The sequence below is a fragment of the Maylandia zebra genome, linkage group LG19 (genome assembly GCF_041146795.1).
Source record: "Maylandia zebra isolate NMK-2024a linkage group LG19, Mzebra_GT3a, whole genome shotgun sequence".
NCBI classification, from domain to species: Eukaryota; Metazoa; Chordata; class Actinopteri; order Cichliformes; family Cichlidae; genus Maylandia; species Maylandia zebra.
The window spans coordinates 29,187,116-29,215,097 of NC_135185.1; the positions used below are offsets into that span (position 1 = coordinate 29,187,116).

General features: G+C 44.1%; 1 protein-coding gene across 3 annotated transcripts; it reads left to right on the plus strand.

Moving 5' to 3' along the window:
• Positions 1–1,358: 1,358 nt before the first annotated feature.
• Positions 1,359–27,789, plus strand: tmem260 (transmembrane protein 260). 3 transcript variants are annotated; one of them, XM_076877283.1, is made up of 17 exons: positions 1,359–1,532; positions 1,700–1,815; positions 5,129–5,160; positions 7,174–7,325; positions 15,245–15,422; positions 15,518–15,631; positions 16,051–16,230; positions 16,309–16,349; positions 17,653–17,739; positions 18,796–18,904; positions 19,199–19,371; positions 20,644–20,815; positions 21,294–21,433; positions 22,006–22,182; positions 23,138–23,191; positions 23,462–23,546; positions 23,660–27,789. In XM_076877283.1, the coding sequence occupies exons 1-17, from the start codon at positions 1,525–1,527 to the stop codon at positions 23,918–23,920; spliced, it is 2,079 nt and encodes a 692-aa protein (XP_076733398.1). In that variant the 5' UTR covers positions 1,359–1,524; the 3' UTR covers positions 23,921–27,789. The 3 variants fall into 3 exon arrangements, with proteins under 3 accessions (XP_076733398.1, XP_004540686.2, XP_076733399.1); XM_004540629.3 differs by lacking the exon at positions 1,700–1,815 and having other exon boundaries at positions 1,365–1,532; XM_076877284.1 differs by lacking the exons at positions 1,359–1,532; positions 1,700–1,815; positions 5,129–5,160; positions 7,174–7,325 and adding an exon at positions 10,371–10,452.
• Positions 27,790–27,982: the final 193 nt, after the last annotated feature.

The following is a 27,982-nucleotide window of genomic DNA, read 5'->3' on the forward strand; positions in this document are numbered from 1 at the left end:
CTCTAATGATTTCTCTGTGCCCCAAATATGAGCTACATGGCTGCGAATGTGCCTACAGTTGTGTTTTATCTCAAATATCAGAGCTGAAATGTGTCCATATTGGCGCTCCAATGAGCATTTGCGCATATGTGTACAGTTTGGGTACAAGACTAGCTTTCTATGTGGTAGGGGCTAATGGAAGTGATGGTTTTAGAGAGAAGTCTTTATGACGTGCCTGATTACCCCTCACCCCCCACCATCCACCACCACAAATTCATCCCATCTCCTCCCACATCCCTCTTGCCAGCACTGCACCCCAGTGGATAACCAAGCTTGGATTAGCAGTGACATCACACTGAAGAGATGGCTGAGCCCCAGTATGAGGAAGGGTGAGTACTTTGGTTTGTGTGTGTCAGATGGGTGTGAGTGTTATGTGTGTGTTCAAGTCTGATTAGACGGTGAGGGTGGTGGTGAGAGGGACGGGAGGATTAGAGAGCCATCTGAGAGTTGGTTAGGTGCTGACACCACTCCACCTCACCAAGGGCTCAATTTACTGAAGGATCAGAGTCATTTATGGTGGGCTGGGATTATTATCAGTTCAATAGGGCAATTTCTTTATTACAGTCACCTCTCAACCTGTGAAATATGGACACTTGTGATACATTTACAAATTCGTGTATCTTGTTTCTGGCATAATCTAGTGCTCTACTGTGCACGTAATTGTGCATTTGAAGCAGGTACTGTAACAGCTTTAATATAATAATGTTTTAATCCAGTAATAATGCCATTTTCACTGTAAGGCTTAAAACAACCCCTCCAAATGAGGGAAGGCAGGCTATGTTTGAGTTGAGATACTCAGCAGTCCCTCTCAACTAAAGCTCTTGAAATGCACTGAGAAATCATATGCATTAGAAAATGCATATTTGCATGTTGATCCTTCAAAATGGTGCCTGGCAATGAATAGTAATCACAAACAGCTGGTTTGAACCTTTAGACTTTAACACATACTTTTCATTAGCATATGTAGTTTCAGTTTACAAGTTAGCCAGATTGAGAGTTCTTTCCATTTCTGTACATTTTAGCACACAATATTATACTTGGAAGAAAACCTGAAAACTTGAGTATGTTTTTAAATTTATGAGTAAAGCGCAAAAAGGAAAGGCTTTCAATTTTTAGACTAATTTTGACAGAAAAATAAGCGTAAAGATGCAGACCCAACCCCTCTCCGTTCAGCTCTGTGAATACAAGTGATGAAAGAAGACTGATGTACATTCCTGAATGACATTGAGTGAACCAAGAAGTAGTCATAACCATGTTGCTTGGCCAACACGTCCGAGATAAAACACTGGTCGTCCTCATTTGAAACGCTCGTTTTTGTTTCCCTTTACAAAGCAAGAAACAGCAATTCAATGAGTAATGCAACTTATGAGGAAAGCGTGTCCGGTAATATCGCGAGGTTAGCCAGTCGGCGTGAATGTGGCTGCTACTTTCCGCGGGCAGGAAGGACCTAACTCAGCACACTCTCCTGCAAGTGTGCTGAAGACTATGCAAAGGTTGTACTTAGAACTAAATTAAATTTACTTAATCTCTACCCAACATCGTTTTAGACGTAGATCAAAGTTTTATTTATACCCCGAAGGGTCTGGAATATATGGACGCTAACGTTAGCTCGCTAGTTAAGAGACATTTCAGTGAAAATCGTCCGTATTTCCCCTGAAAGAAACAAAATGTCCGCGGAGCACAGAGCAAGCTGGATACTGACAGGCACCGTGGTCGCTTGTGTCGCCGCTCTGTATGTGCCCTGTGTGCAGAGGACGGTCCCCGGTGGAGACTCAGGTTGGTGCTAGCAGGCTAGCTAACGCTCATTTGGTCACGTGGCTTTGTTGTGTTGCCGGGAGCCAATCATATTGCACCTTGTTGATGAAACCGCTGCAGCTTGACTGGTGCTGTCCATGGTGCTGCAAGTGCAGGTAAAGCGACGTTTGTCGACGTGACAACGTAAACAAACACATGCCAGACTTTGAGATACACATATATAAATTGAAAGAATCATTCTTTCATTCATGTTTTTAAATCGTCCGCGGTAAATACGAAAACCTCTAAATGAGACACTAATACCTTTTTTACTTCCAGTGTTTAAGGCTGATTTTGGAATCAACGCTGACTGGTAAAGACAAAAGGCATCCTTTCATAATATTCAGTCACTGTAATTAACAAATAATGCAAAAATATACACGACTATCTGTATTTATTTCTTTGTTTTCTTTCTTATTCTTTTAAAATATCTTAACGTCAATTATCTTGACGTAAGTTGGTGGTGCTGTAAAGAACAATTTCCTGTCCTATTTGGGATGATGTAGTTTAATGTAGCTTATGCTTTTCTGTTCTTTAAACTCAGCTGCTTTTAGTTGTACTTGTACTTGTTTACTTGTAATTCTATAACATAACTTATTTGGATTTCGTTGAAGTCTGTAGAGGTATAACAGTTCTCCAAAGTCACAGTTTGGTTCACACCTATTTTTATTAAGAGTGAATGAAAAGGAAACATTTTAATGACTTAAATGTGATTCAGTCGTTACTATAAAAATATGCTTTGACCCAATGTTACCTGCTACACATATGTACAATGGTACTGTAATATAAAATTGCAATTTAAAAAAAAAAAAGATCAAATAATTGCATATTATGTTTTTCAGAACTGTTAACATTTTCATTTTATTTTGTGACATATTAATTAATTAATTTTTTAACAACGGATGCTCTTCCTGATACAATCCCAAAAGGTATTTGTGTCTCTCGCCAGACCGAACCAGCAACCTTTTGTTTGCTAGATGTTTTTGCAAACCATGTTTGACTCACACCTAATTGCACTTTTCCTCCACATTTTATGCATTTTTTCATTTTTCTGACTGTTGGGTAACGCAGACACCATAATTGCTGACAAAGCACTGTTGACAGCCACTCACTACAAATAATTGTCCTTGTTTATTTAAATTCAATATTTTGTGTGCATGCATAAACCTAATTTACATTTAACACGGCTTACTGTGGACTTGAATGTATTCCACTCAGTACCTTCCGATGTGTTTTCCCAACATTCTTGTAATGCAGTTTATGAAGGAGTGCCTTGAACAATTACAAACAGTGTTTAGAAGTGATACCAAGGTTACAAACTTGTAAATTATGGACTTGAGGGCATGAAGGCTCTGCTTGTTAGGTTTTTACTGCTTTGGCGTGCGAGCTGCAGAAGGGAATGCATTTTTGCAGAATGAAAGCATAAGAAAAGCTCGGCCAGATATAAGCGAGGAGAGATGAAGCGAGAGCGGGCAATTGGAGTGCTGAGTAGCCCTGCTGGTTGTGCTGCTGTCTAACGAACAGGGCCTTTGAAAAAATGGCCAGCCCCTTCTCCACAGTGTTTAGGGACGGTGCAGGATGCCCGCTCTGATAGTGCCAGCTGAACACCCTTCCGAATTCTCCAGGTCTCCGTCTCTGTGTCCTAATCTCTTTAGGTGTGATGTGCCCTGGAGAGGCTTGAGCGCAGCCCCGCGGGTACGCTGTTGTCTAGGAATGTGGAGTGTGGAAATGATGGGGATTATGGGAAGACTGGTGTGGGTGCCCATGCTCCACAATCACAAAGACTCTTGGCACCCATGCTGCTACCCCGTTGAGTCAATATTTTCCCTTTTTAGTATTGGGGCTGCAGAACTGCATCTCTGTTGCACTGAGATGGATGTTTTGGCTTGGTATTAGTTTGAGTTTCAGTGTTGAATGGTGTAAAAGTGTGCCACTTCTAAGGGGAAAATGAGTGAAATTGAGAAGCCGATGAAGGATGAGAAAGTGTGATGTTAAATGATGGCAGGTAGCTGGCGGCTCATGCCAGGTGAAATGGAGCTGTGGAAACATTTAAGCTGTGCAGGTGGAGGAGTTCTGACTTCATGGTCCATTAGACTGATAAGAGTTAGGGCTCCTCATGTGGCAGAAATTTAGGCATCGTAATTCACTGTATCAGCAAGGTTGCAAAATATGAGAGGAAACCAGTGCCATCTGAAATCCAGCCCTTCTGTTTTGTAAAGGTTGTTACTGCATCCCTGCTCATGTCCCTACTGTGCAGATGTTTGTTTGTTTGTTTTTAAATATATGTAACAGCACCAACAGCTGCTCAGATTGAAACAGCTGTATTCTTTTCTTCTTTCTTACGTGCTATATGTTTGAAAACCAGTGAACACAGGAGAGCAATATAAATTAATTTACCTTAATGTGATTTAATGGAGTCGCGTGTAGTGTCTTACGGATTCGACATAGCTTGTAAAAGTGATAGAGTCTGCAAGAAACAAGGCCAGCGTTTCATTGGATGTGTTTGACGGAGGAAGGGACTACCCGTCTGGTACCAGTAGAGGGGGCTGTCCTGAACCTAAACATTTATCAATGTCATTTAATCTGAACCAAATTTCAATTTTCATGAGTGGGAGATGCAAACATTGGGTGAGAAATCAGTATAATTTGAAATGCTCTGGGTGTATTCTGGCACAAATGGGTTTGTGCCCAGATACATTAAAGCTCCCTCAAAAAGCTTTTAGGGGTTTTCTTTTCACTTTGTGCTGCGCCTCACACAGAGCTTGTCAAAAAATTGTGCAGCCGGCTTTTATTTTTACAGCTTACTTCATTCTGTGACTGTCACCGGCGTAGCCTTTCTGTTTGTGCCCAACGGACTAAACGAGACATTGAGACATTAGGAGTGTGGGAGCAGGAGAGAGGCACGTAGAGCAGCAGAAGAAAGAGGAGAGGAAAGGACCCTAATGCATGGGGAGGATGGGACTGGAAGCATTATTCTCAGATCTGCATATGTGTGTCTTTGTGTGACAAGGCATTGGAGGGGGAGTCTAATGGTTTGTGTGTATGTGCGTGTGTTTATATCTGTGTGTATGTGCCGGAGAAGGGAGGGAGGCATCGGGGGAGAAGTGAAAGATGAAGAGAATGAGCGTGCCGCTTAGGAAATGTCACACTGGGAAGATTTGCAGGTTTTGATCCTGGCAAATTAATGCAAAACCCCAGTGCAAGTATTTGATTTGGGAAAACTTTGGGAGCAGACTTGTCTCTTAATAATAATTATTGGGTTTACATTAATTTCCTCCCCTATTCTCTTCCACAGGAGAGCTGATCACCACTGCTTGTGAGCTGGGGGTAAGTATTAGCTGTATTGTTTAATCAATTCACTCATTAACTCTTATAAGCATTAAGGAAGTTTAATTAAGCATGGGCAGAAAGCAGATTAATTTACTTTCAGTCCACAGGTTTTTCCCCTTCTTTTCTATACACTTATTTTACTAAGTTGCAAGTAGAGAATGCTATAATTTGCAACCCGTTTTTCAAATCCAATTAAAGTCAATGGTAAGGCGATGGCTTTTGTAGGCTTTGCCTTATGTACGGTATAAGGCTTATTATATCCACCCCTCTTTTTTGTGTGTGTGTGTAAGCCGCGAAGAATGAACTAAATCGGGTTAACAGTTATAATAAGTTTTATTATTTAATAAAGTTTATTACGCCGCTGTGATCCTTTTAGGGAGGCTGTGTCGGTGTCACTATGCCAGTAATCCTGCCGTTAGTGCTGCAGTCCGTGTGGCCTGCCTGTCTGCCTTTCAGGCCTCCCCAGGGCCTTGCAGGCCATCTCTGGGACCCAGGCTGCTGGCCCCCCTCTTCTGATCCCCAGAGCTTGAGAGTTCTCCTTCTCTTTGCTCCCTGTGGCCTTTATCGCTCAGCTGTCCTTTAGCTGCATGTCTGTACACTGCTGTCAGCCCACACAGTCCTTCCTCATGCTCTTAATCGCTCTTCATTTTGGTGACGTTACCCACCTGCGTGATGCTACCATTTAGTTCACCACTCTCGCTGCTGGAGCTTTTCTCTTTCTCTCATATTTACAGCCTCGCTTTTTGCTCATCGAGTTATTGCGACGCGCCTTTTCCATTTCCAGCTCCTCACTCAAATTTTAGCAAAGCTGTTTGCATGTCTGCAAAAAGATCCTTTGCCGTGTTCGAGGTAACTGGTGAGTCAGTCACACTCTCACCTTTCGGCTTTCTGTTCATTCGAAGAGCTGCCCCTTCTCACTGCCTGCATGCTTTGTGTTATCTGTGCCAGGGAATGAGTCTGTGTTTAATGACTGAGTCCTTATCTGGGTGGAAGAGACTTAGTGGCTAATTGCTGCGATTGCCAAGATCTCCCAGGCGAAAATGACTACGGCTCTGCGGTGGTTTGGGGGTTGAGGCTGGCGAGCACCACGTGTTATACCACGGGCTCTAGGGAGCTGCACTGTCCTTGGGAAGAGGCCCGCAGCAAAGAAGTGAGAAAAGGGGAAAAGAAAGGGAGTGTAGGGCTCTCGTATGACAGCACAGTCAGAGTAAAGCCAAGCAGGATGTTTCTGACTCCTCACAAAATTCACGTGTGCTTACCTGCTGAGGATAAAATGTTGATACAGCAATATATTAAATCCCTTTCTTGTGCGATAGAATTACAGATATGGTACACTGTTGTTAAAAATCAGAGTTTTTAAAAGTAAATTTTGTAGGGACTCTCCACACAGTCCCGATGTACCGGAGTCACTACCAGCGCTTATCACATAATTAAGGGAAAACAGAAGCTGAAGAAGAAGAAATTTAAAAGGGGAAAAGAGAGCTGAAAAACTAAACAGTTTCATTACTGAAATGGAGTAAAAGTAATTCATAGTGATGCACACTGGCACTACATTGCAGGGAATAAATACATTTTTTCTTCTATTTGTCTTCTGTTTTTTAAAGTTGCACAGTTAAGGTGCATATATCATTGATTATTGTCTCTTAATGTATAAGGTATTGTGATACAATCATCATCGTGGTAAACCTATTGTGATAGCATCACATTGTGAGCTATTTTTACACATACTGCAGCTCTTTTTCTAAACATCAGTGGTTTGCCTGCCAGATCTCTGGGATTGTGCCAGTGTGTGAATAGCAGATCACTGAATTTAACAGTAGTGAGCAGAATCACGTGTTTTTGCCCCTTACTCACTTTATCAAAGCTGCTTCCCTTCCGAAACCAAATGGAGTATTTCCTCTAGTATAGCAGTAAGAACGCATCTCCAGCTACATGCTGCATGTAAGAAAGGAGCACCTGATAAAAAGTTCACGTGTGAAATGGCCCTTGTCTTTGTTTTTGTGTCTTTAGGTGGCCCATCCTCCAGGATACCCACTCTTCACTCTACTGGCTCACATGGCTATGCGTCTGCTGCCCTCACTCTCTCCAGCCCACAGCGTTAACCTGATGAGTAGCCTCCTGGGGGCTGCAGCTTGTGGTGGCTTCTGCATTACTGTCTGCAGGTAGGCATATGAAAAATGTGTTTCCCAATTCCAGAATTTCTTGATGCATTATGTTCTGTTCTGGGATTTTAGTTATTGTATAAAAAATTACATTGGTGCACTCTGCAATCGAGTAGGTATCAGTAACTGAAGTACTAAATTCTCAAACAGAACTTTAAGGAAGGCACAAAGAGCCTCTTTCCTTCAGCAGAGGAGCCTTCTGGTGACTAACTCACATCAAGGGAAGTAACAATAATAAGAAGACATTTTTGAGTGGCGGCAGTCTTTAAACATTCCCCTACTGACTTTTTGCATCGTGAAGCTGTCTGGAACAGAAAGTGGTATTTTTGGGCCCTGACTGACAGGCAGTGGTCTCCCTGATCCTCTGTTCAGTATTCAGAAGCAGAACCCAGTCGCCGTCCTCCCTCCCAGCACCTTACCCTCCCTGTTTACCTATCAGCCACCCGTTGTGAGAATGCGTGTATGTGTATGTATATCCCAATTATTGTGCCCTCCACCCCCCCAAACCTGACATCCCTGTTCTTCTGCCCCCCCCCACTGCCCAGCATGCTCCCAATCCTGACATGGCACGATTTCTAATCTCTCCCCTTCTTGCCTCCTGGGTCTGAGAGGAACAGGATCACTCTCTGCGCTCCTCCCTCTCCCCTCTCGTCAACTACCTCTCCCCTCGCTCAGTCATAAACACAGTTTACGGTCCCCGCATTGCCATCTACCCACCCTGCAGCTTCGCCTGCTGCTGACCGTATCATGTAAGGAGTATTTTACCCCTTCCTGCTTTGTCTGTGTGTTTATCTTGCATGGTTAACCAGACTGCCTTACATCACACTTTTTGCTGATTTTAGTCATTTTCCACACTGCATTTTGGTGGCAGCTTAGTGTCAACATTTTACCTTTTTGTCCCTCTTTGTGCATACTGGGCTGTTTCCAATCATGTCATATATTTCTAAGTTACTATTTCCAGAATAGAAATTGTTGAATATGATGTAATTTCTTCTTGCTTCACACCTTGGCAGGCTGTGAGGACTCTGTGATAGCAGGAGGACAGCAAGTGAAAATGAAATTGTGTGTGTTATAAAGTGTGCAGTGCTGGGCCGGCTTCCTGTGTGCTTGGCCAGTGTGTGCGATGTGGCAGGAGGTCTGGAGAAGGTCAGGGTACAGGGTCATCCCTGCTGAAGTAGGGCAGGGACTGGAGAGGGAGAGCTACCCAGGGGACTGGCCTTAAGCCCAGACTGCATCAGTCTTAGACCCTGCCCTGTCTTACTGTCTCTGAGAGCTTTCACCAGTGTTCCCAGGACAAGGCAAAAAGGACAAAACAATAAAAAGAGGGTTAAAAAAAAGGGGGGGGGGGGGTGTTAAAACACTGCACTTCTTCGTCATGCTTTAACTGGACATCCTTATTGCTTCCCTGGTATTCAGGCTTTTGATTGGACTCCGTTCTTGGCCAGACATTTACAGTTATTTTGAGGGCCGAAAATATCCATGCTGTCTGCTGATATTTGGCTCCTATTTTGCATGTTAACCGTAGCCCCAGTTTATAATCTCGGGGGATTTAGATCCAGTTGTGGATTATGGTCAAGTAAAAAGTCATTAAAAGGCTCTGCAACCCCCCTTACCCACAACCGCCAGCTAGGGTTGATGAGTGGTGAGGACTTCATCCAGTTACACCATATAAGCTCTTAAGTGTGAATGTATAATCTACGCTTCCAGTTTAGAGAAATAAGCATAAAAGGTTTTAGTCATTATCTGTTCAGGGCCTAGACTGGGATGAGCTATGAGGCTGTGGATCAGTTGGCACACTCAGGTTACTGGGGGGTTACTGGAGAGGGCAAAAGATGAGAGAACTGGGCGAGGGTTCCCGGATGGTCGAGACCTGCTTCTTGGTTCTGGCGTGCAGGGCATTTGTGTGATTTAACCCTGTCAACAATACTGGCATAAATGCCACGGCCATGCAGAGACCCTCTGTTCAGGCCTTTCCCTCAGATGAAATGCCAAAACTGACCAGCCGTTCATACCTGCTCTGCCCTTGTAGTGAGTGTGCTGTGTCCCAACATAATTAATTTCTTAAATGTCATTTGTTGTTTTTGTCCCTTTGTTGGCCCTCCTAAACAGTTTTTTTTGTAACTACTTCTCATTTTTTTGCTTTTCATTTGCTGGGAAATAGGCCGACCTCACCCTCCCAAACAAATTATTGCTTTGTGAAATTATGTTCAGATGGCAAAATATTTTGAAGTTAATACGGGTACTCGAAGTCAGTTTCTCTCAAATAATAAATGGTAAGACCTTGAAATTCATCTGGAATATACCCAACATTGTGAGCCTTTGATGTATCAATTTAAATTAGTCGGCCAGATTGCCGTGTTTAATGTGGGGAATGTAAGTTGATAGGCTTGGAAGCCACTTCTCTCTCTTGCATAAGTTTAAATGTAGCAATTTAGCTTCCCTTTGATTTGTCAATTACAGTTTTCTTTGCTTGATCATATAGTTTGATGGCCGAATTGCATGTCTTGTTATGTTTTCACACCACGGCCTGACAAGCCTTTGAGGATGGTGGACGTAATGATAATTACTATCGATTGCACTTGGAGGTTCACAGAGAGAAACATTTGGCTGGTGGAATGCTAAAGGCCTCAGCTGTGAGTCTCTGGAGGAATGCGTAGCGGGATAATCCAGACAGCTCTGTATTTTGTGCTCTCTCGTTTCATAGTTTATCTGCTAAAGCTGCTCTGAATCTCTGCTACCTGAGAGGAATCTCTCTCCATTCCCCAGCTTATCCCGAGACACCGCGAGCAGACACGTTAGCGAGCTGACAGCCATCACAGCAGAAAAACCCCCCCAACTTCGCCCCGCTCAGTCATCAGCACTTTTCGGTTTGATCACATGATTACATAACAGGCCCGTTGAAGCACACCAAACGTGTCTGGCCTCCCTCTTTCCCCGGCGGCCCTCGAGAGAAAAACCGCACACCTGCGAAAGGCTCCCCTGCCAAGAGCTAGCCCATGTGGCACAGCTGACACCTCAGTGGACGGGAGGGTGGGCGTGGTGCCATCCCCTGCCGCATGCTGCATCCCCAGCTCCTTATAAGGACCTCCACCATATGGTCCCGATGGTGCTTTCTCTCCTTGCTCAGGTGGGTTGTTTTTCCAAAGGGGTGGGGTTGTGTGTGTCTTGTTGAGGTCGTGTCAGGAGCGACGTGTGGGGGAATTGTTTTTAGCAACCACTGATGTGGGTTTGTATCCAAAAAACAGCTGAACAGAGTTGTTTTATTGGGTAATGCTCTCACCTCTTCCTGTAGGTGGCAAGGATGCCCCTCCCTCTCACGTCTGCTACTCTTGGATAAAATCTTCAGCCCAAGTATCCATAGAGAATACACCCATTACTGTTATTTTTTGAAATTTATTTATGAAAATGCAGAAGACAATTTTAAGTTTGTCTGTTTAAAAGGCCTCAATCGCTGGACCTTTTGTTCCTATTCTGCAGTATCTCATCCGTCACATTGTAGTCCAACAGACCTCCTTTACTCCCACCCTCCTCAGCATGACCAATGGTTCCCCCAGGACTCATCCTCTAATACAGTTAAACAGATGTCTAATGAAGATGTTATTTCCTCATTACTGGCTACGGGATGGGGATAGAGCGGAGGAGGGAGGAGGGCTAGATAGACAGCAGAATACAGTACCAGTTTAATATTCCTTTTGCCCGTGGGCCCGAGATTGTGTCTGCTTCGGACGTCAATATTACATTCCTCACCCACCACAGGCAGTCTTAATAAGGCACCAGGCACAGAGACGGATCAGACTCGGCAATTACAATTCACCCAGAATTAGTTAATGGAATCTATACAGCAACATTTATGTATCACTGGTGTGTGCCTAATGACTTTGTTGGAAAAAAGCAGCAATAAAAAATGGCATTCAGTGAATTGCATAAACACGGGATTTTTCTAAATTGTTTTTTTTTTTTTTTCACCCCCCTCTTCCTGTAATTTTTGTGTGTTGGGTGGAGATTAAGATGGCATTCTGGGAGAAATTGTCATGTCAGTGGCTGCATTGTTTGAACAGAATTGTGGTGATTAATTTTACACGCACTTGTAGCGCTGGAGCGCTTTCTTGGAGGAGGGGTGTCTGAGCGGCAGAGCCAGGACCCGTGTTTACCCTCCTTTCAGCGCAAACAGACAGCGTCTTCTTCATACACCGCACGGGGGAAGGAAAGATGGGGAAGTGCTTGGTTTGGAGACTTGATAGACTTTTTTTCCCCTCCTGAAACATACAGTGTGGACGTCAGTTAGAAATCAGATTTTCTCAGTTAGTTCTTATTGTAGTTTAAGATGAAATAATCAGGAAAAATATCATAAACAGCCGTCATTCCAGTGGTCATTCCACCAGCTAGCAAAGTTAAAATATATATGATAGGTAATTATAATCAATATTTTATCTATTAAAGGGAAGTGAAAGGGTAACTGTATGGATGTCAGTGCTGCCATATTACTAATATCAACAGTAATATCACCATATAACACGATTGTTATGTTTCTGTTTAAATAACCATATAAAATAAATATAGCATTGCATACCTAAACAATTGTGCAGCTGATAGATGATGAATTTATAAAAATCACAACAACAATTACTCTCAAGCATGAATTAAGCTCTTGACTCTACATGTAATACTGCACATTGCATATTTTTTTTTAGATTTTAAACTCCAGTGTCGTGTTTTTTGAAGTGCATCTTTTGTTGATAACCCAGAAATCTACAAATCTTTCTGCTCTCATGTGACAAAAGAACTTAACCCATATGAACTCGAAACAGCAGAAATGTATAAAATCGTAAAACAGTTCGATCGTACTGTCATGATGTAATTCCTCTGAAAGAAAATTAACATTGGGTCATTTAGTAGTACTAAATCAAAGCCAATACTTTGATTTACTGACATCCCTTAATGTTTGTGTATCAGTTGCAGATTGGCTTTGAAACTTCAAAGCAATACATCATACCCCTGTCATATAATAGCTGCTAAATAGCCTGCCTGGTGTCCCGGCCAGAGGGGAGCCCTGGGGTGTTTGCTCGGGCCAGCTGGAAACCTCAGCCTCAGCCCGAGCAAGGCCACCCCCTCTCTCTCGGGCTTTTTACCCTCTTCAGGAATGTGTGATTGTTTTCCAGCACCGCTTAACCCAAACCACCACTCGGTTAGAGAACAGTGCGTTGTTGATCCGCGATGGCACAGCTGTGGTATTGTCTGTTCCCCGGGGTGGTGTGTAACAGCGGCTCTCTTAGCCAGCTCCATTGTGAAGCTTCATTCAGTGCAGAGTGCTGGTGTAGGTTTTTTGTGTGATGCTGTTTAGCGCAGACGGCCGATGCTGGCATGTCTCTGGCCCATACTGTAGAACCGAGTGTGTAAATGAGGCAGGTTCTCATTTTGACACTTCAAAGTGATTATACTGAGCCTTTATTGTGTCCTTGAAGGGGACATTGTCTCTCGTATCATTGTCATTTTTTTTTATTTACCTTTAATCCTCCCTTTTCAGCCTGTGCTCCTCTTTCATATTATTCAAGTTGAATTATGGATAGTTTTTTTTACTTTATTTCCAAGTTTGTGTTTCGTTTCAGGCTTTAAGTATATTGGTCATTCCTTAATTACCCAAGTGATGACGCAGGCATTTTTTGGCAGGTTGGATCAGTTCAGGGTTGAATAGTCTCGTTGTCAGCCGTGTTATTCTCCTGCCACGTCCCAACCAGTCCATTGTCACTGAGCCACAACATTTCAGTACAGCGGCAGCATCCTGCACAGCACTGAGTCGTGATAACAGGGAACACGGCCACACTGGTGTCAAAATGTGTCCTGCTTTATCCGAGCGCCCTGGGAGCAGCCAGCCTGGAGAATGAGCTGTGGAGAGGCTGACTGGGACCCAGGTGGTCCCGCGCAGACAGACAGGTCATTTACAGGCTGCACTGTACACACATCACTGGCTTCTTACTGACTGACAAGCTCTAACAGAGAGATTTGTCAGGCACTCAGGGAGAATAAAGAAGTTCAGGAACAGAAGTGTGTGCCTGTGTGTGTGTCTTTGAATATGTGACGAGTGCTGGCTATCAGACGAGCTTCAGAAGGAGGAACAGACTTGGTGTAATAACCCCTTCTTTGGGACCCCCATGACTGCTCTGCACCCCGTGCCACCCCCAAACCAGCCCCCCGCTAGGTGCATGAGCTGTGGGTTAATTGTCATGTGAGGAGGTAAAATAATGGGTGCGGGAGGTCTCTGCACCTCAACAAAAGTCCCCATCTGCATCCCCCCACCCCCCTCTAGAAACGCCACCCTTCTTCATTTTTCCTTCAAGTTACAACTAATTCCTGGAGCGGTGCAGCGAGGAAGTCGGTGCTATCGCTTATTAAGACCCACTCCTAGACGCCACAACCCCCCAACCCCATTAAGTGCATGCGCACACACATACGTGTGCTCATTCAGCAGGCTTGCCTTACAGAGAACACAGAAAAAAATAGTGGAGAGTAGCAGAGAGAAAACCCAAGAATAAAAGGGGAAGTAGTCAGCAAGCTAAAGTTTTTTTTTTCCACCCTTCTCTCGCTCTCGCTCTCCTTTTTTTCCTGATTTACCGCGCTTTCCTCAGAAAGCTCCATTGTTCCCCTAGCCTAAGTCTCATCAGGCCTTTTGTGGCTGACTATCACAGCGGCAGGCAGAGAGCTGGAAATGTATAAATGGTATCATGCCTTGTGATTAATGGCGGTGCTTATGAGTCAGGTCTGATAACGGGCCTGCTCTCTACTCAATTTCAGATACCGTTAATGGAATCTGTCTTCTGCGATTGTAATGTGAGAGCGCCTAATTTGCTATGGAGCTTGAAGCTGTCACCGGCAAGGGATTGTGGGGTCATAAGGGACCTGGCAGCCGTTTGGCCTGCAGCTTGTATCTGCGGTGCTGAATAGAGCAGCTCTCTGCCTGTCAGTTAGCTGATAGGCTGATGAGGACTCTAAGCCACTCCACACAATGGCGGAAAGGGCCATACTGCCTGACTTCCCTAATTGTCGAGCCTGCTCATATTTCAGAGCCAGCATGCTGGGGACTGGGTTGCCTTTTTTTCCTTTTCTCTTCTTTCCCCTCTCTCTTCTTGAACTTTTTTCTTCCTTTTTCTATATTTCATCCTACATCCCGCACACTGTCTCACCCCTTTAATGCACACTTTTCTGCACTATTTTCCTTTTCTTTCCCTTCTCCCCATCATTTGTCGCCTCACTCTCTCTCCCCCTCTGTCTCTCAGTTTAGTAAGTGGTGGGTCTTAGCGTATGACAGATTATCCCAAGTTTGCTTCAATTACCGCAGAGGAGACGGAGACAGTACAGGAGAGGAGGAAGGGGAAAACTTTTGTGCACACATTATATTTAAGAAGCTGAGGATAAAGTGCTATCTCCACCACGGTGGTTTCTGTGCCAGTCTGTTCAAGATCAACCGGCTGCTCGAGAGGGACTTCTCATGATATGTGAATTACCCCAAATCACTGAGTGTTTTTCAAGGTCTTGTCCGAGAAGCAAACTTGGGTAGAAGGAAGATTATAATGGGTCCCCAAATTAGTTATAGGGAAGTGGTGGCTTTTTTGACAACAACATTTAAAATTTGTGTGAAGCTGCTGACTTTGTTATTTTCTCTCTGTTTTTTTTTCAGTGTGTCGTTGCAGTGCAGCTTAGATAAAAAAAAAAAAAATTGAAAAAAGCAGTTTAAGTTCTGCAGCCTTTAGAAATACTGTTTTTGAGGTTCATTTTAATGCAGTCGTTTTAAACAACTGAAACATCCAGATGGTTAAATTAGTACAATAGTTAATTTAGTTGACCAGATTGTAATTAACTTCTTGTCATTGTCCTCCGATGCAGTCCTTTCTAAAGAGTAAAACCCTCTTCTTCTACACTTTCAGGTTGGCAGGTCCTGGTCCTGGAGCAGTGCTGGCTGGTGGGCTGTTCGCTGTGTCCAGACTCAGCTGGCAGTGGTCCATGGTGGCAGAGGTCTTCACCCTCAATAACCTTTTTATTGGCCTTCTCTTCTTCTTGACCGCCAGCTTCCGCTGTGCTGAAAATGCCACGCAGAGGAAGAAGGTAACTCAAAACACCACACAACAGATGCAACACACAGGTTATGTTTTATTCAATGTAAACGCACAATGCTGCACTGTTTTGGTTGTCCCTGTTAGATTGCACACTGGGGGGCATTATGCTGTGGCTTGGGGCTCTGTAACCAGCACACACTGGTGCTGTATGTGTTGGTCATCATTCCTTGGGTCCTTTACCGACTGTGCTCTCAAAAGGTAAGTCACAGGGTCTCTTTAAATAAAGAGAATTATAGATGGCAAAGAAGAAATAGGCTGTGTGCAGTTTTTTGACAGAAATAAAAAGACTTCAAAAACAAGATATTTTCCTCTCATATCCTCTTAAAAGCTGCTGTTTGTGAGGTGCAGCCAATCAGAGGGAAGTTGGTTTAAAGGGAGAGGAGCTAAAATGGCTTTAAGATAGATATAAATATGGATTGTTTTAAACTCTGAATTCTAAATATATGAAGCTGGAAATTAGCGCAACTTCAAAGTTACTGTTGGTCTAAGAAAAGAGGGGCTTTTAGGGCCAAACAAGGCTCTCCAGTCTTGTTGACACGCACACGTTCCATTTTACTTTCTTGCTCACGGTTTGGACAACATGAATTTAAGAACATCTTATCCTTGTATTTAAACAGGAGCTGTCTTTGCGTGGCCTTGTATCTCTGGGATTCTGTTTCCTCGCTGGCTTCCTGCCGTACATCTACCTGCCGATTTCATCCTACCTCAACACAGCCCGCTGGAGCTGGGGTGACCAGACCACCCTGTCGGGTCTGTTGACCCACCTGCTGCGAGCTGAATATGGCACATTCTGTCTGGTAAGTGTTGCTTGCCTCGCTGCATTTAAACAGACCCTGACCCTGTTGGCTTAGCTTACATTGATTTTTGTTTTGCAGGCAAAGACAGAAAGCTTGGTTAACCTGACCACAATGCTGCAGTAAGTAAACAGTCTTTCTGCTGTTTGCACGTGAAACTTCCTGGTCTGAATATCGTAAACGGCACAACAAGATGGTCATTTAATGCGTATAATGACCATCAGCTAAACTCACATCATCGTTTCCCAGAACAAAGTAACATCACTGAATTTCTAGTTTTTGTGGCCAAAGCAGCACATTTAGTCCGTCTCGCAGGAAACAGTATGTTTCTCATCCATAAACTGCCCAGCATGTTTGATTTGAGTATTTCATTTCTATTTAGACAGTAGGATCTAGGATGGAGAAGGGAGGAAAGTAGGTCGATTTGATCTGAGGCACAGTGAGGGCACGTTTGGGACTAGAGATGGAAGACCCAACTGCTCTTTGCGATGGTTCTGGTGATTTACACAGGTTTAGCCACATACACACGCACACCAAGCCATTATAAGGGCCCACAGTCATTTCTGCAGCCCATCTCTTCCCTTACTTTCCCCAGCAGCTTTTGTTCTTCCCATTCCACTCTCTCCCATCAAAGCAGAACTGAACCTGCTTAGAGGGCCAAATCACTGTGTTCTCTTTCTCCAGCAGTTTGAAATGATCACTCAGCTCTGGTGTTTAAGCGTGACAAGCTGTGATGACAGACATTGCAATAGAGCTTGAGAAATTGTATTTTTCCACTCTAGCACCTCCCCACCCCCTCCACCCCATTCCCTCCCTTGCTTCCCTCTGCTACCACAACCACAGTCATCCCATTCCTGGTATCTTTCTCCAGCTGACGGGATGGGGTGCGTGTGCGTCTTAAGACCCCCCACTACCAGCCCCCCCTCTGCCAAGCACCCACCCCTTTCCATCACCCCTGCTGCTTGATGGACAAGCACACCTTCAAGATGGGGAAGAGAGGCGAACATGACAGGCATGTCGCACTGGAGACGTAAACCCACTGGAATAACTGACACGCACACACACACACGAACACACGCTCATGAGCACATTCACACATAGTGTACATTGGGAGATATAGAGACTCAATAAGCTGTCAAATAGAGATGGGTATTAAGGAAGAGGCAGGAAACTATCTCTCCGCTCTGAGCAAGCGCTGTGTGACTGACAGGCGCTGTGAGGAGAGGATGGGGCTGTGGGGGGTGGATGACACAGTCATTCGTATCTGTCAATCCGATTGAAAGGAGGAGTGCACAGTCCAAGGAGTTTGTTTTGATAGGGGATGAAGGGCATTTAATAATTGGTGTCCTTGAGTTCAGTAGCAGGGAGGCTACTTGAGCTTGTCTTCGGTGTCCGTCATGTCTCTGTGTGTGTTTGTGTGTGCAGGGCTCAGTTGGACCACTCCCTGGCAGAACTTTCACTTCCTGTCTTGGTACTGGCAGGAATGGGCTTTGCGCTCTCCTCATTGGACAGGTAAGGATGAGTTGGATGCCAGCGTGCAACACACCAAACTCTGTCACGCACATCTCAGCACCCACTTCAACTACAAAAATCTAATCCCCTGGAGTAAAAGACGGGGAACAAAACCACTGACAAAATGCTGATCTTAGAAAAAAAGAATACAAAACAACACTGAGGCACCTAACTGTCAAACTGTCACGACGCTCCACATTCAGATCAAGAGGATTTGATGTGTATTTTGGATTTTCAAAATCATGTTTGTGTGTACAAGTAAATCACTGCCTGTATGCATCTATATGTGGCAGCGTGATCCTGTAATTCATTACAGGAGAGCCTTTGCTGGGATCTGTTGGGTGGAGCTGATAAAGCCCCAGTAATGCCCCAAAGCCCCGCAGGGCACAAGCTATTCCCCTTCTCCCGAGGTGCACTTCAATAAACTTGGCTACATACACAGACAGATGATGAAGAAGAGGAAGGTCGTCTAATAGATTGCCCAAAGGAAACCCGGCAAATGCTTATTTGCCCCATGTTAAAGTGTAAGGTTATAAATATGATTTCATTTGCTTTTTAGCTATGGTGCTTGTAAGTAAGGAAAACGTAAATCAAGAAAAGCTTGAGTGATTATAAGTGTCCGGCTGACGGAGATCAGCAAATCAGTTTGTTGGCAGGAAACCTGAAAGCTTGTCTCTTCAGGTTCGGACGATGGCTTATTTTTTTGCCACGAGGGGAAATTTTTTCTTTTTGGTGTATAAGAACGTTTTACAGCTGTACTGTAATGAGTTTGTGATTCAGCGGTTGGCACCGGCTCATTATGACTCAGTCTGCATTAGAAAATCAATCATGCACCTCTTAGCTTGCTGGCAGATACGTTTTCTCTCAGGCTTGTGATCCCCGTCCGTGCATTAATATTCTTACAGACTTATTCAAAACAAATATATTTTTACAGAGTAAATAGACAAAGTGATACATTAGACTAAAAATATGGAAATGGCAGACTGTGCATGCAGAAAAAAAAGGAAAGCTGGTTAAATATTTGTGCGCTGAATAACCCGAGGTGTCCCGTCCTAGGAGGTGTCGCTCAGTGTCCTGGCTGTTAACTGTCATGCTGGTGGTCTACTCGCTGTTTTTTGCATGGAGAGCCAACCTGGACATTAGCAGACCCTTACTGCTCGGAGTGGTGAGCTATAAGACTTTTATGTTCTCAGACATCTTTTCTCATATCATAGCTGAAGCATCACACCTTGTGCTCAGCATTGAATTACAAGTTTGTCTCAGTTTTCAATATTCTGAAATAAAACCAAAGTGACAGCAGCGTGCTGTATGTTGATGCTGATCCTGGTCCAACGGTAAAGCAAACCCAGAAAAAAACAAAGCAAAAAAAACTACAGAAAACACTTATTTGCCTCTGTGTGTGTCTGTGTCTGTGTGTGTGTGTGTGTGTGGTATACACTTGCATGGTCACTTCCTGCAGGTTGAGCGTTTCTGGCTCCAGAGCGATGCTGCAGTGTGTGTGCTGGCAGGCCTCGGCTTGAGCTGGACTCTAGCTGGGCTGGAGAGGAGGCTGGGCTATGGGGGGTTGTGGAAGACCACAGGCTGGGTCTTCACTGCAGCTCTGCTGGCACATATGGTGCACACCAATCACAGGTGACTATTGCACACGCTAACAGTAACAAGCTTGCTGTTGTTTGGTGTGATGAAAATCTGCAGTGCTGTCGATACACAGTCAGGAATTACTGTGGTGTGCAACAGTGGTTTTCATTGCACAAGTCTAAAATGGTAGATTTCAAGCAACGAGTTTAAAATGCTGACTTTAAATTTGAAGATTTGTTGTGTTGTTGCAGTTAGACTCATTTTGGCCCCGGCCTCAGAATTGCACTGCATGTGAATGAAGACACTACCAAAGGAACGCAAAGGCAGCACTTTAAATGTATTCTCATTGTTTAATTTAAAAATCCAGCGCTCCGAACTTTAACTCCTTACAAAATCCTTACAGTTCCATTTCCACTGTTGTATATTTGCAGTAAAAGGGCTGAGTTAGGGCTTTGTAACGTCTGAATTTGGAGACAATTAGAAAACTAATTCTTAACAGCAAAGATTTTGATCACAGTGGACATAATTATTGTAGCTGCATTGTTTTTTTCTTCTACAGGCTATTAGTGATTTCAGGCTCTAATAGTGTTTTTGTGTCCGACTGCTCGAGTCTTACGGTTTCTTTTCAGATACTCTGCAATCCATGTATCTGTCAATTTAATGTTTTTACATTATTCATGTTGCAGTAACTACACTGAACCCAAATGCATATGAAGAATGAAGTTAAATACTTCTGCTTTGTAAACTTTAAATGATGTAAAAACCCCCCTCTTCTAGCTCCTTCTAAAATCCCCATGCACAGTTTTTCCTGAGTCAACCTGATTTGTTTCTCTTTTGCTTCTCTGCGCTTCATACTGCAGGTCTGAACTCCACATGTCAGGTTTTTCTCTGCTCACCCCATGGTAGGGGCTAAAGAGAGGCACGGTTAGCACATAGATTCTACTCTCAGAGCTCAGTCTGAGATGTTAGCTGTCCGAGAAGGCAGATTACACCAGCGTAGCGCTGGGGAGTGCCAGACAGCCATCACTGAGCGGCTTTGATCAAGGGGAGAGCATGGCCTGTGCTGTCAGACCCATCACACCTGTCTCCCCACGATTAGATAGGCAGCTAGAGTGAGGGGAAGGGGCGGGGGCACTGACAACTTACCCTCAGAGCACCTTGAAAGCGTACCTACAGACACTCACATATACACTGCTGCACACATCTCACACACACTTCTGAGCAGGGGTAAAGATGTGTTTAACCATTTTTAAAATGGGAGAAAATGCAACTTCTGTTTTGATGCTAGTGTAGAGTAATTGCTTGCATATGTGCTGATGATCTTAGGGAGTGTGATCAGAGTGGGAACACTGTGGTGGAGAGGTTCGGCAGGGAGCTTCTGGCCTCCTTCTCCAAAGACTCAATCATCCTGACCAGAGGAGATCTGCCTGGAAATTCTCTGCGATACCTGCACTACTGCCAGGGCGTACGGCCTGATGTACGCCTGGTTGATCAGGAGGTCAGGAGGTTTTCCCTGTTCCCTGTATTGAAAAGATTTTTCCTTCATAATATAAGTTAAGGAATTTTATTTATGACGAAATTGTTTTGTCTTATTTTTCTTGTCCATTAAAACCGCACTATATTCAAAAGAGATTTAAAAAATAAAGGACAAAATGTGAATGAAGTGTGATTTCTCATGATAATATAATGTTTTACATATTTTGGCAAAATGTAAAAATCAGCTTTGTGGTAACTGAAAGAAATTCATTGAAATCATAAATTAGACCCTTAAGTCAGCAAGTAGAGGCCTTATAAATTGGTTGTGTTGTCTTATATACTTATTAGTTTGTATATGTTATCACTATGATTCATCAGTTGCTTTAAGATATAATGACACAAAAATCCCTTTAAACTAATTGCACTGATGATTGTTTAACTGATAATCGACTGGTTATAAATATTTCTCTGGGATTGGTGGTGCTCTTTGTTCTCACTAGATGATGACATATGCTTGGTATGTGGCCAAGCTGGCACAGCACCACCCTGGGATCCACTTTCCCGGCCGCTGGTGGGACCCGGTCAACCCCGAGGAGAAAGGCACCTTCAGCCTCGATCAATTTCTGTCCCGCAACACGCAGTGAGTGTCTCAGACACATGAAAAGAGCAGAGGGGGAATAAAAGGATGTTAAATGGAAAGAGAGAGAGAGTGAGTGAATTGGGAGGGCAACAATGAACAAGTGGGTGATCTAATGAGGCAGAGATCAGCAGAATGGTCGACACAGTGCAAGCACAAGATAAGCCCACAGAACTGTTGAGGCCATAAAAGGAGTCTGATGAACTACAAAAGTCAGCTAATCTACTTGATTTGGTTAAACGGTCTCTGGTGGACTTGCTGCTGCTCCCATGATTCACTCCTTCAGGAGGAACTGAGATCCAGAAATTGGATAGTGCCTTGTTAATACCAAGCCCACCAGGGGGCAGTGTTTGCCAGGCCAACATATATGTATCTCTGTGGGGGCAACACTGACCTGCGGGATTAACCCTCGGGGTCTGTGAGAAGCGCAGGGCTGATGGGAACCTAGAAGGTGCTGGGATGTGAGGAAATTTCTGTCTCCATGTTGTCACTGTGTGTGTCATTATAAACAGCTACCCGGAGATAAAAACTGAGGGCACGCCTCTATTTAAGAGTTTGTCTCTGTTTTTCTGCAGGAGGGATGTGTTTGCCTGCATCGGGCTTCCTGATGGAGACCTGAGCTGGGAACACAGTTATTCCCGCTGGCCCCTGGGTGTGTGTGACTACTTAGCGCCCGTTCAGAAGCAGTTTCACCCTGAAGAGTGGGCTCATCGTACACGCAATATCTATAACTGGAGTGATCCACACAACAGGTTAACAGTTAACTCTTACCTTCATGCGTATTTCAGCCTGGATTATACTATTAAAATAATTTATATTTAGATTGGTGTTGGGGATGTCATGTTATCCTCATTGCTCTGAAATTCAACCTAACCTGTTAAATGTTTTTAGAAAAGTTAGATCTCTTTGATCTTCATTTGAATTTTCATAACATTTCAGCGTCGCTGATTTTTAAATGGTTAAAAATTAGCATGGTTTAATTTTTAAGGTCTGCTGTTGGCCAAGAAAATAAACAAATCCTTTGGAGTGAAAAGAAAAAATCTCAGTGCTCACTTTTCTCTCTGTGGTCTTCAGTCGTCCCTCCACAGACTCCACAGAACGTCCCTCAGTGGGCTTGTCCTCTGTTCTCCATGCTGTGATCCAGCTCTTTGTGAATTTTACCAGAGCAAGACATTAGGCCCTTAGCCATCTGAAATGAGACTGAAGATGAAAAATAATGAGTTTCTTATTGCGTCTTGTCAATAACTGTGTCAAAAGTGGAATTAGTCAAAGCTCCATATTTTGTTGCTGTTGCCAGGAGCCCTTCATTCACTCAGATATCCACGGCTGAATACTGTGACATTATTTCCCGCACCCTCACGACAAGCGTGTCTGCCGATGCCCACAAGCCAAATATTAGCTCGGAAACCCTGCTAAAATATTCTTTTGAAGAAGAGGTCAAGTGTTTACAGTCAACAAAGTGGGGAAAAAAAGGCAGATGTGGTTTTACTCCATGTCTAATGTGCTAGCTGGTATTGTTGCTCAGTCACTTAATGTTTATGCAGCAAACATTGATGTTTAGTGTATCAAAACCTGCACAGCCAAGTGGAACAATATATTCACATAAATAATCATTTATAGTTAGTGGAACTGTGAATAAGCCAGCGCGGTGCCTGAAGGTTGTATTAGATAAAGAAATGATTTTTTTTTCTCCCCATGTATGAACAGTTTCCATCCTGCATCCTGGGAGCGTGTTGCTAATGAAGAGATGTGGCAAGCCAGGTATGCTGAATGCTTTACAGCGGATGCTAGTTTTCTTGTTTGAAGTGGATGTATACTTTCGAGCATAAATAAAAAGATGTGTCACGATGCATATTGCCCCACCAGAACATCTCCATAAACCAGTCTTGTGTGGTAAAACATCTACACGTACAATGTATTTGGTGCCGGCATCTACATAAATCACTCCATTGGAGTGGTGCGTCTGAGAGTGTAGATCTGCATGGCTCATCCATCCAGCACTTAGCCCTGAGCCTGCGTGCTTTGTTTCAGGATGAAGACGGCTTTCTTTCTGTTTGACCTGGCTGAAAGGATGCAGGGAGAGGGGAAAGCTCGCCTCTTTGAGCTGTCTTACACTGTGAGTCTGACCCCCACCTGCAAACACTTTACCACAGTAGGGCAGATTAAAATGCATCAGGAAAAGCATCAATGTTTTTATGTTTATCTCTGTTTTTTTTAATTGCCGGGAAGCTATATAAGGAGATTGTTGAGGCCCACTCCGACTATCCTCCAAACTGGGACAAGAACCTGGCTCTGGCTTGCGAGAGGCTGCTCCGCTCCGGTCACAGGGGTTACAGTGCAGACAGCCTACTGACCTGCAGTGTCCAGCACTTCAGTCTTTACTTAGAGAAGGATCCCACTGATCCCCAGGCACCCGCCATCCGCTCAGCCATTACTCACCTGCTCCAAGAGAGAGACAGATTCCGACAGAGCCGGAGGCAAACCCCATAAGATCCACGGAGCTGGAACAATGGAAATTATGGCTGAGCCAATGTGCCTCTTTGTGTGGTTTTAAGGTGACGCTCTATGTGGATCAAGACTGGTGCACTGGTGTTAAGTTTGGCTAAATGTACTGTGCCAAATTGGACTTGTATGTCAGAATTTGAAATGAAGGGAAATGCTGGTGGATAAGTTCTTGTTTGAAGTTACCAAACAGAGCTAACACTGTGCTACGTCTCATTTGATGAATGTTTACAGTTGACCAGCGGCAGGGCATGACTTTAGGAAGCCCTGCCTGACCTCAATCAAGCTCTGCACGCTTCTCTTAAAGTCACCCATTCAATTGCTTTATCGTTACATCTCGTTCTCCCCCCCCTTTTTTTTTTCCTATTCTGCTCTCAGAGCTTTTAACGTGCTGATTATTCTGCCTCAGCCTCTGCTCTACTTCTTTTTCTCACATTAGGATGGCAAGACCGAGATTGAGGGAAACCCAATTTGGGGGCAGAAATGGGGGATTAGAGCGGCTGTTTAATCTAGGACAGACTTGTGCTGTGCCACGCAGCCTCACTCCACATCAGTGGCAGCCCTACACACCCACCCACCCTTCTATCCTTCCATCAGTCTATCTTAGATGGTCCTTTAAATGTTTAAAACTAATGGATTCGATGAGTGCTTTTTTACCCCCCCCCCCTCTCTCTCTTCCTTCCTAACATGAGGGCGGTAATCCCTCTTGGATTTAAATGAAATGTGAAATGTCACAATGCCAGGGACCCTTTTAGAGGTGCGTTCGTGCGTGTGCCCATGTGGGCATCTATGTTGATTTGGGTCTGCATGTGTGTGAGAACATGCTTAAATCTCCACTCAGCCCCCTCTCCTTGCCAGAATTGCTCATAAACCTATTCGATAAACAGATCGGCACACTGAAAAGCAAAATGCTTTGATCATTAGAGAGACACAAAGTCATGGAAAGTTCACGGACAAACGCAGATACGCAAGATTTTCAATACTCGACTCACAGAAAAATGGAATCTCAGGTCTGTGAATGTCGGGAAGAGGTGCCGTCAAACTTAGTCTGACTGGACCGGGGTTGTTTGAAGAACACCCCTGAAGTACGCCCTTGTATCTGACGCATCAGTTACACACTGTTTTTAAAAATGTTAGTGTTGATGTTAATGAACCTCGTGCCATGAAATTTGTTGTGCAGAGGTCAAATCAGCATTTTGCCATAAGCTTTATAAAACGTTTCCGAAGAAGCCTGCTGTTTGAGATACCAGCGGAAAGCGAGGGACAGTGAGTGCATGTGCAGTTTTCTCCGAATGTAATCTGCCCTCTGTGTTCGCAGGCCTGGTTAGCGGCTGTCAGCTGGCTGGATGATGAGGTTCGACCTGCTGTAGCGCAGATGGTTTGGTTTCACATAAAAACAAGGGGGAAACTGTCATTCTGCTTTCTACAGATTAAAATATTTCAATAAAGATTTTTTTACGTGTTTTTGTGCTCTGTTCTCAAATGTAGTATTTTTGATCAAAAATGTTATCATATTTGTTGTTTTGACATTGCAGGCAAATTAATAATGCGAGTTTAAATCGTGTTTTTTAACTTCACTTGACTGTATTGGTGTAGTTTAATGTTTACATCAGTTATCTGCTGCCACATGGCTCATCCCCTCTTATTTTTACCTTACTTTCCTTTTATCATCCCCCTCTTGTCACCCACCCTCCCCGCCTCCCACCCCCTCTCACTCTGTCTTTCCGTAACCCCTCTGTTCCTCTTCTCTCCCGTTTCTGAGAGTCACTTGCCCACCCTAAATCAGCAAGCTGCCGAGGATTGTGGGAACCCATGGAATCGCCGTGACCAGGGATGCAGGCAGGGAGCCACGGCAACGCTGGAATGTGGGGCGTCTGAGGAGATAAGAGCTGTGAGCCCAGCCAGGGAGAGGCGCGAAGTGGGGGAGGACGCAGAGGCAGAGTGAGGAGGGTGAGACAGAAACAGGGAGAGCAGCAAGTCTGTGAATGGGGAAACAGAAACACAACGCCATAAACAGCCAGAGAGCAAGACAGAGTGAGACAGAGAAAGAGGGGCGGGGGACTTAGGGGGGCACACACTGGAGATGGGAAGCCAGCCTTATTCCTCTTTGCATTTCATTTACATCCCTGGCCGTATCGACCAATCGGATTGGGAGCAAAGCCCAGGGCTTAGGAGGGGAATAAAAAGACAAAATGCCTTTGCTGCTCTCATCCCTCCCTGATAATACCCCTTCTGTTTTTCTTTTCTCCTTTTCTCTCGTCTATAAGTAGATACTGTCCGAAATGCCAGCGGAAAAGCGACACCTCCGCTTGCTGTGTATCTCAGATAGACCGAGCGGGAGCAGGGGCTGAAAAGACAGCTTTAGCAACTGGGCCTATCTCCACTCCTCTCTCTGGCTGGATGGGAGCTTGGAGTGGAAGGAGGCGGAGGGCTGGGGTGTGTTGGTTAGTGTTTGGGAAGAGAATAGAGGGTGTGAGAGGCATGATATACTGAGCTGGCCACAGATTTTGCAAAATCTTACACTCTGAAAAACTTTGCCTTCAGATCCCTTTCTTAAGCATGAGAAACCTGTGTCAAGGATGTTTACCAGGTGCCACCCGTCCTTGTAAAGGTTGCCAATGCCTTTTACCAAAGTCTGCACATATTTGTTAGCTTAACATTGCTGTCCCATGCAAAAAGAAATGTTTTTTTTCCTCCTAAGACTCGTATGTTTCATTTCATACTATGATTTAGTCATGAAAGTGACTTATTCAGGTACAGTACTGTCCAAGTCCTGAGCAGTTTATTGAAACATGCAAGCGTACATGGAGATACAGTATATGAGGTAAAAACAGTTTGTACATTTCTAACAAGCTTGAAAGTCGATATTTGGTATGACCACTTTTATTCTTCAACACAGCCTGAACTCTCGTAGGCAAGCTTTCTTGTATTTTCTTTAAGTTGTCTTTAGTAATATTTCTCTGGATGCTGTCTGCCTTTTCTTCTGTCAAAATGATCCAACACTCCTTTGGTAACATTGAGGTGCAGGCTCTGGGGAGGCCAGGCTTGCATTCATCCCTCCACTACTGATTTCCAGTCCTGTTCTTGTCTAAGTTGGAATACCTCAGTTTTTTTCACCCTGCTTCCCTTCCACAAGAAGGAATTCTTAACAGCCACTGAGACCTTTTCTGATGAGCCTTTAGTTAGGCAGTAGATGGTTTTGAGGCCTGCCACTTCTTCTGTCCTCTATTCATCGAGTTTCCTCAGTTTTTTTTGTGACACATTGCACACCATGCCAAAAGACAGTACTGTATGTATCAAGTAAACATGTATGAGAAAATGTAAAAAAGCTGACTTAAAGCAGATAAACAGTTCTCACTTTTGTCTAAGTGTAAGGAGGTGCTGAGTTTGGACCCATGCAGTGCCTCTGTGTGCACTGGACTCTACCACAAAAGTCATTCTAAATCTCAAGAGTTTCACTTCCTTCATGCAAATGTATTCAAAAAACAACATTTGCCTGCAGGTTTGTCTGAAACACCAACTCCTGTGAGCAGGCACACTGTAACCTTAAACTTCTCTCAGAGGTAGCACTACTGTTATCTTAGCTAAATTAACTGCTCTCCTGAATGTGTATTGCGTAGAATTAGGCCCATTAACATCAGTCTGTGTTGACATCATGATTGACTTTTCTCAGGTTTCCGTTTGCCATCACTCTTGATTTGTGTTTCCACAGTGTGTGGCGGCCAGTGTTTGCATGTCAGGTGCAGCATGTGTGCAAGTTTATTTGTACAGGTGTTTGTAGTGCCCTGCATTGTGTTACTGTTTGTATGTTGTATTTGCAAGTTTCTTTACTGTGTTTAAAAAAAACTGACATTGTCTTCCTGCTCATGTCTTTGTGTGGTTGCACCTATACCGTTGTACTGCAGCTGGATCCTGCACTGCCAATGCTGCCTACGTATAAATAGTGCTTATTGAAATTTACTGTTTGAGAGATGAGTTTATCTCACTTGGGGTTTGTGGCACAGCTGTTAGAGAAAGAGAGGGTCCGTTACCTGCCTGCACCAAAAACCT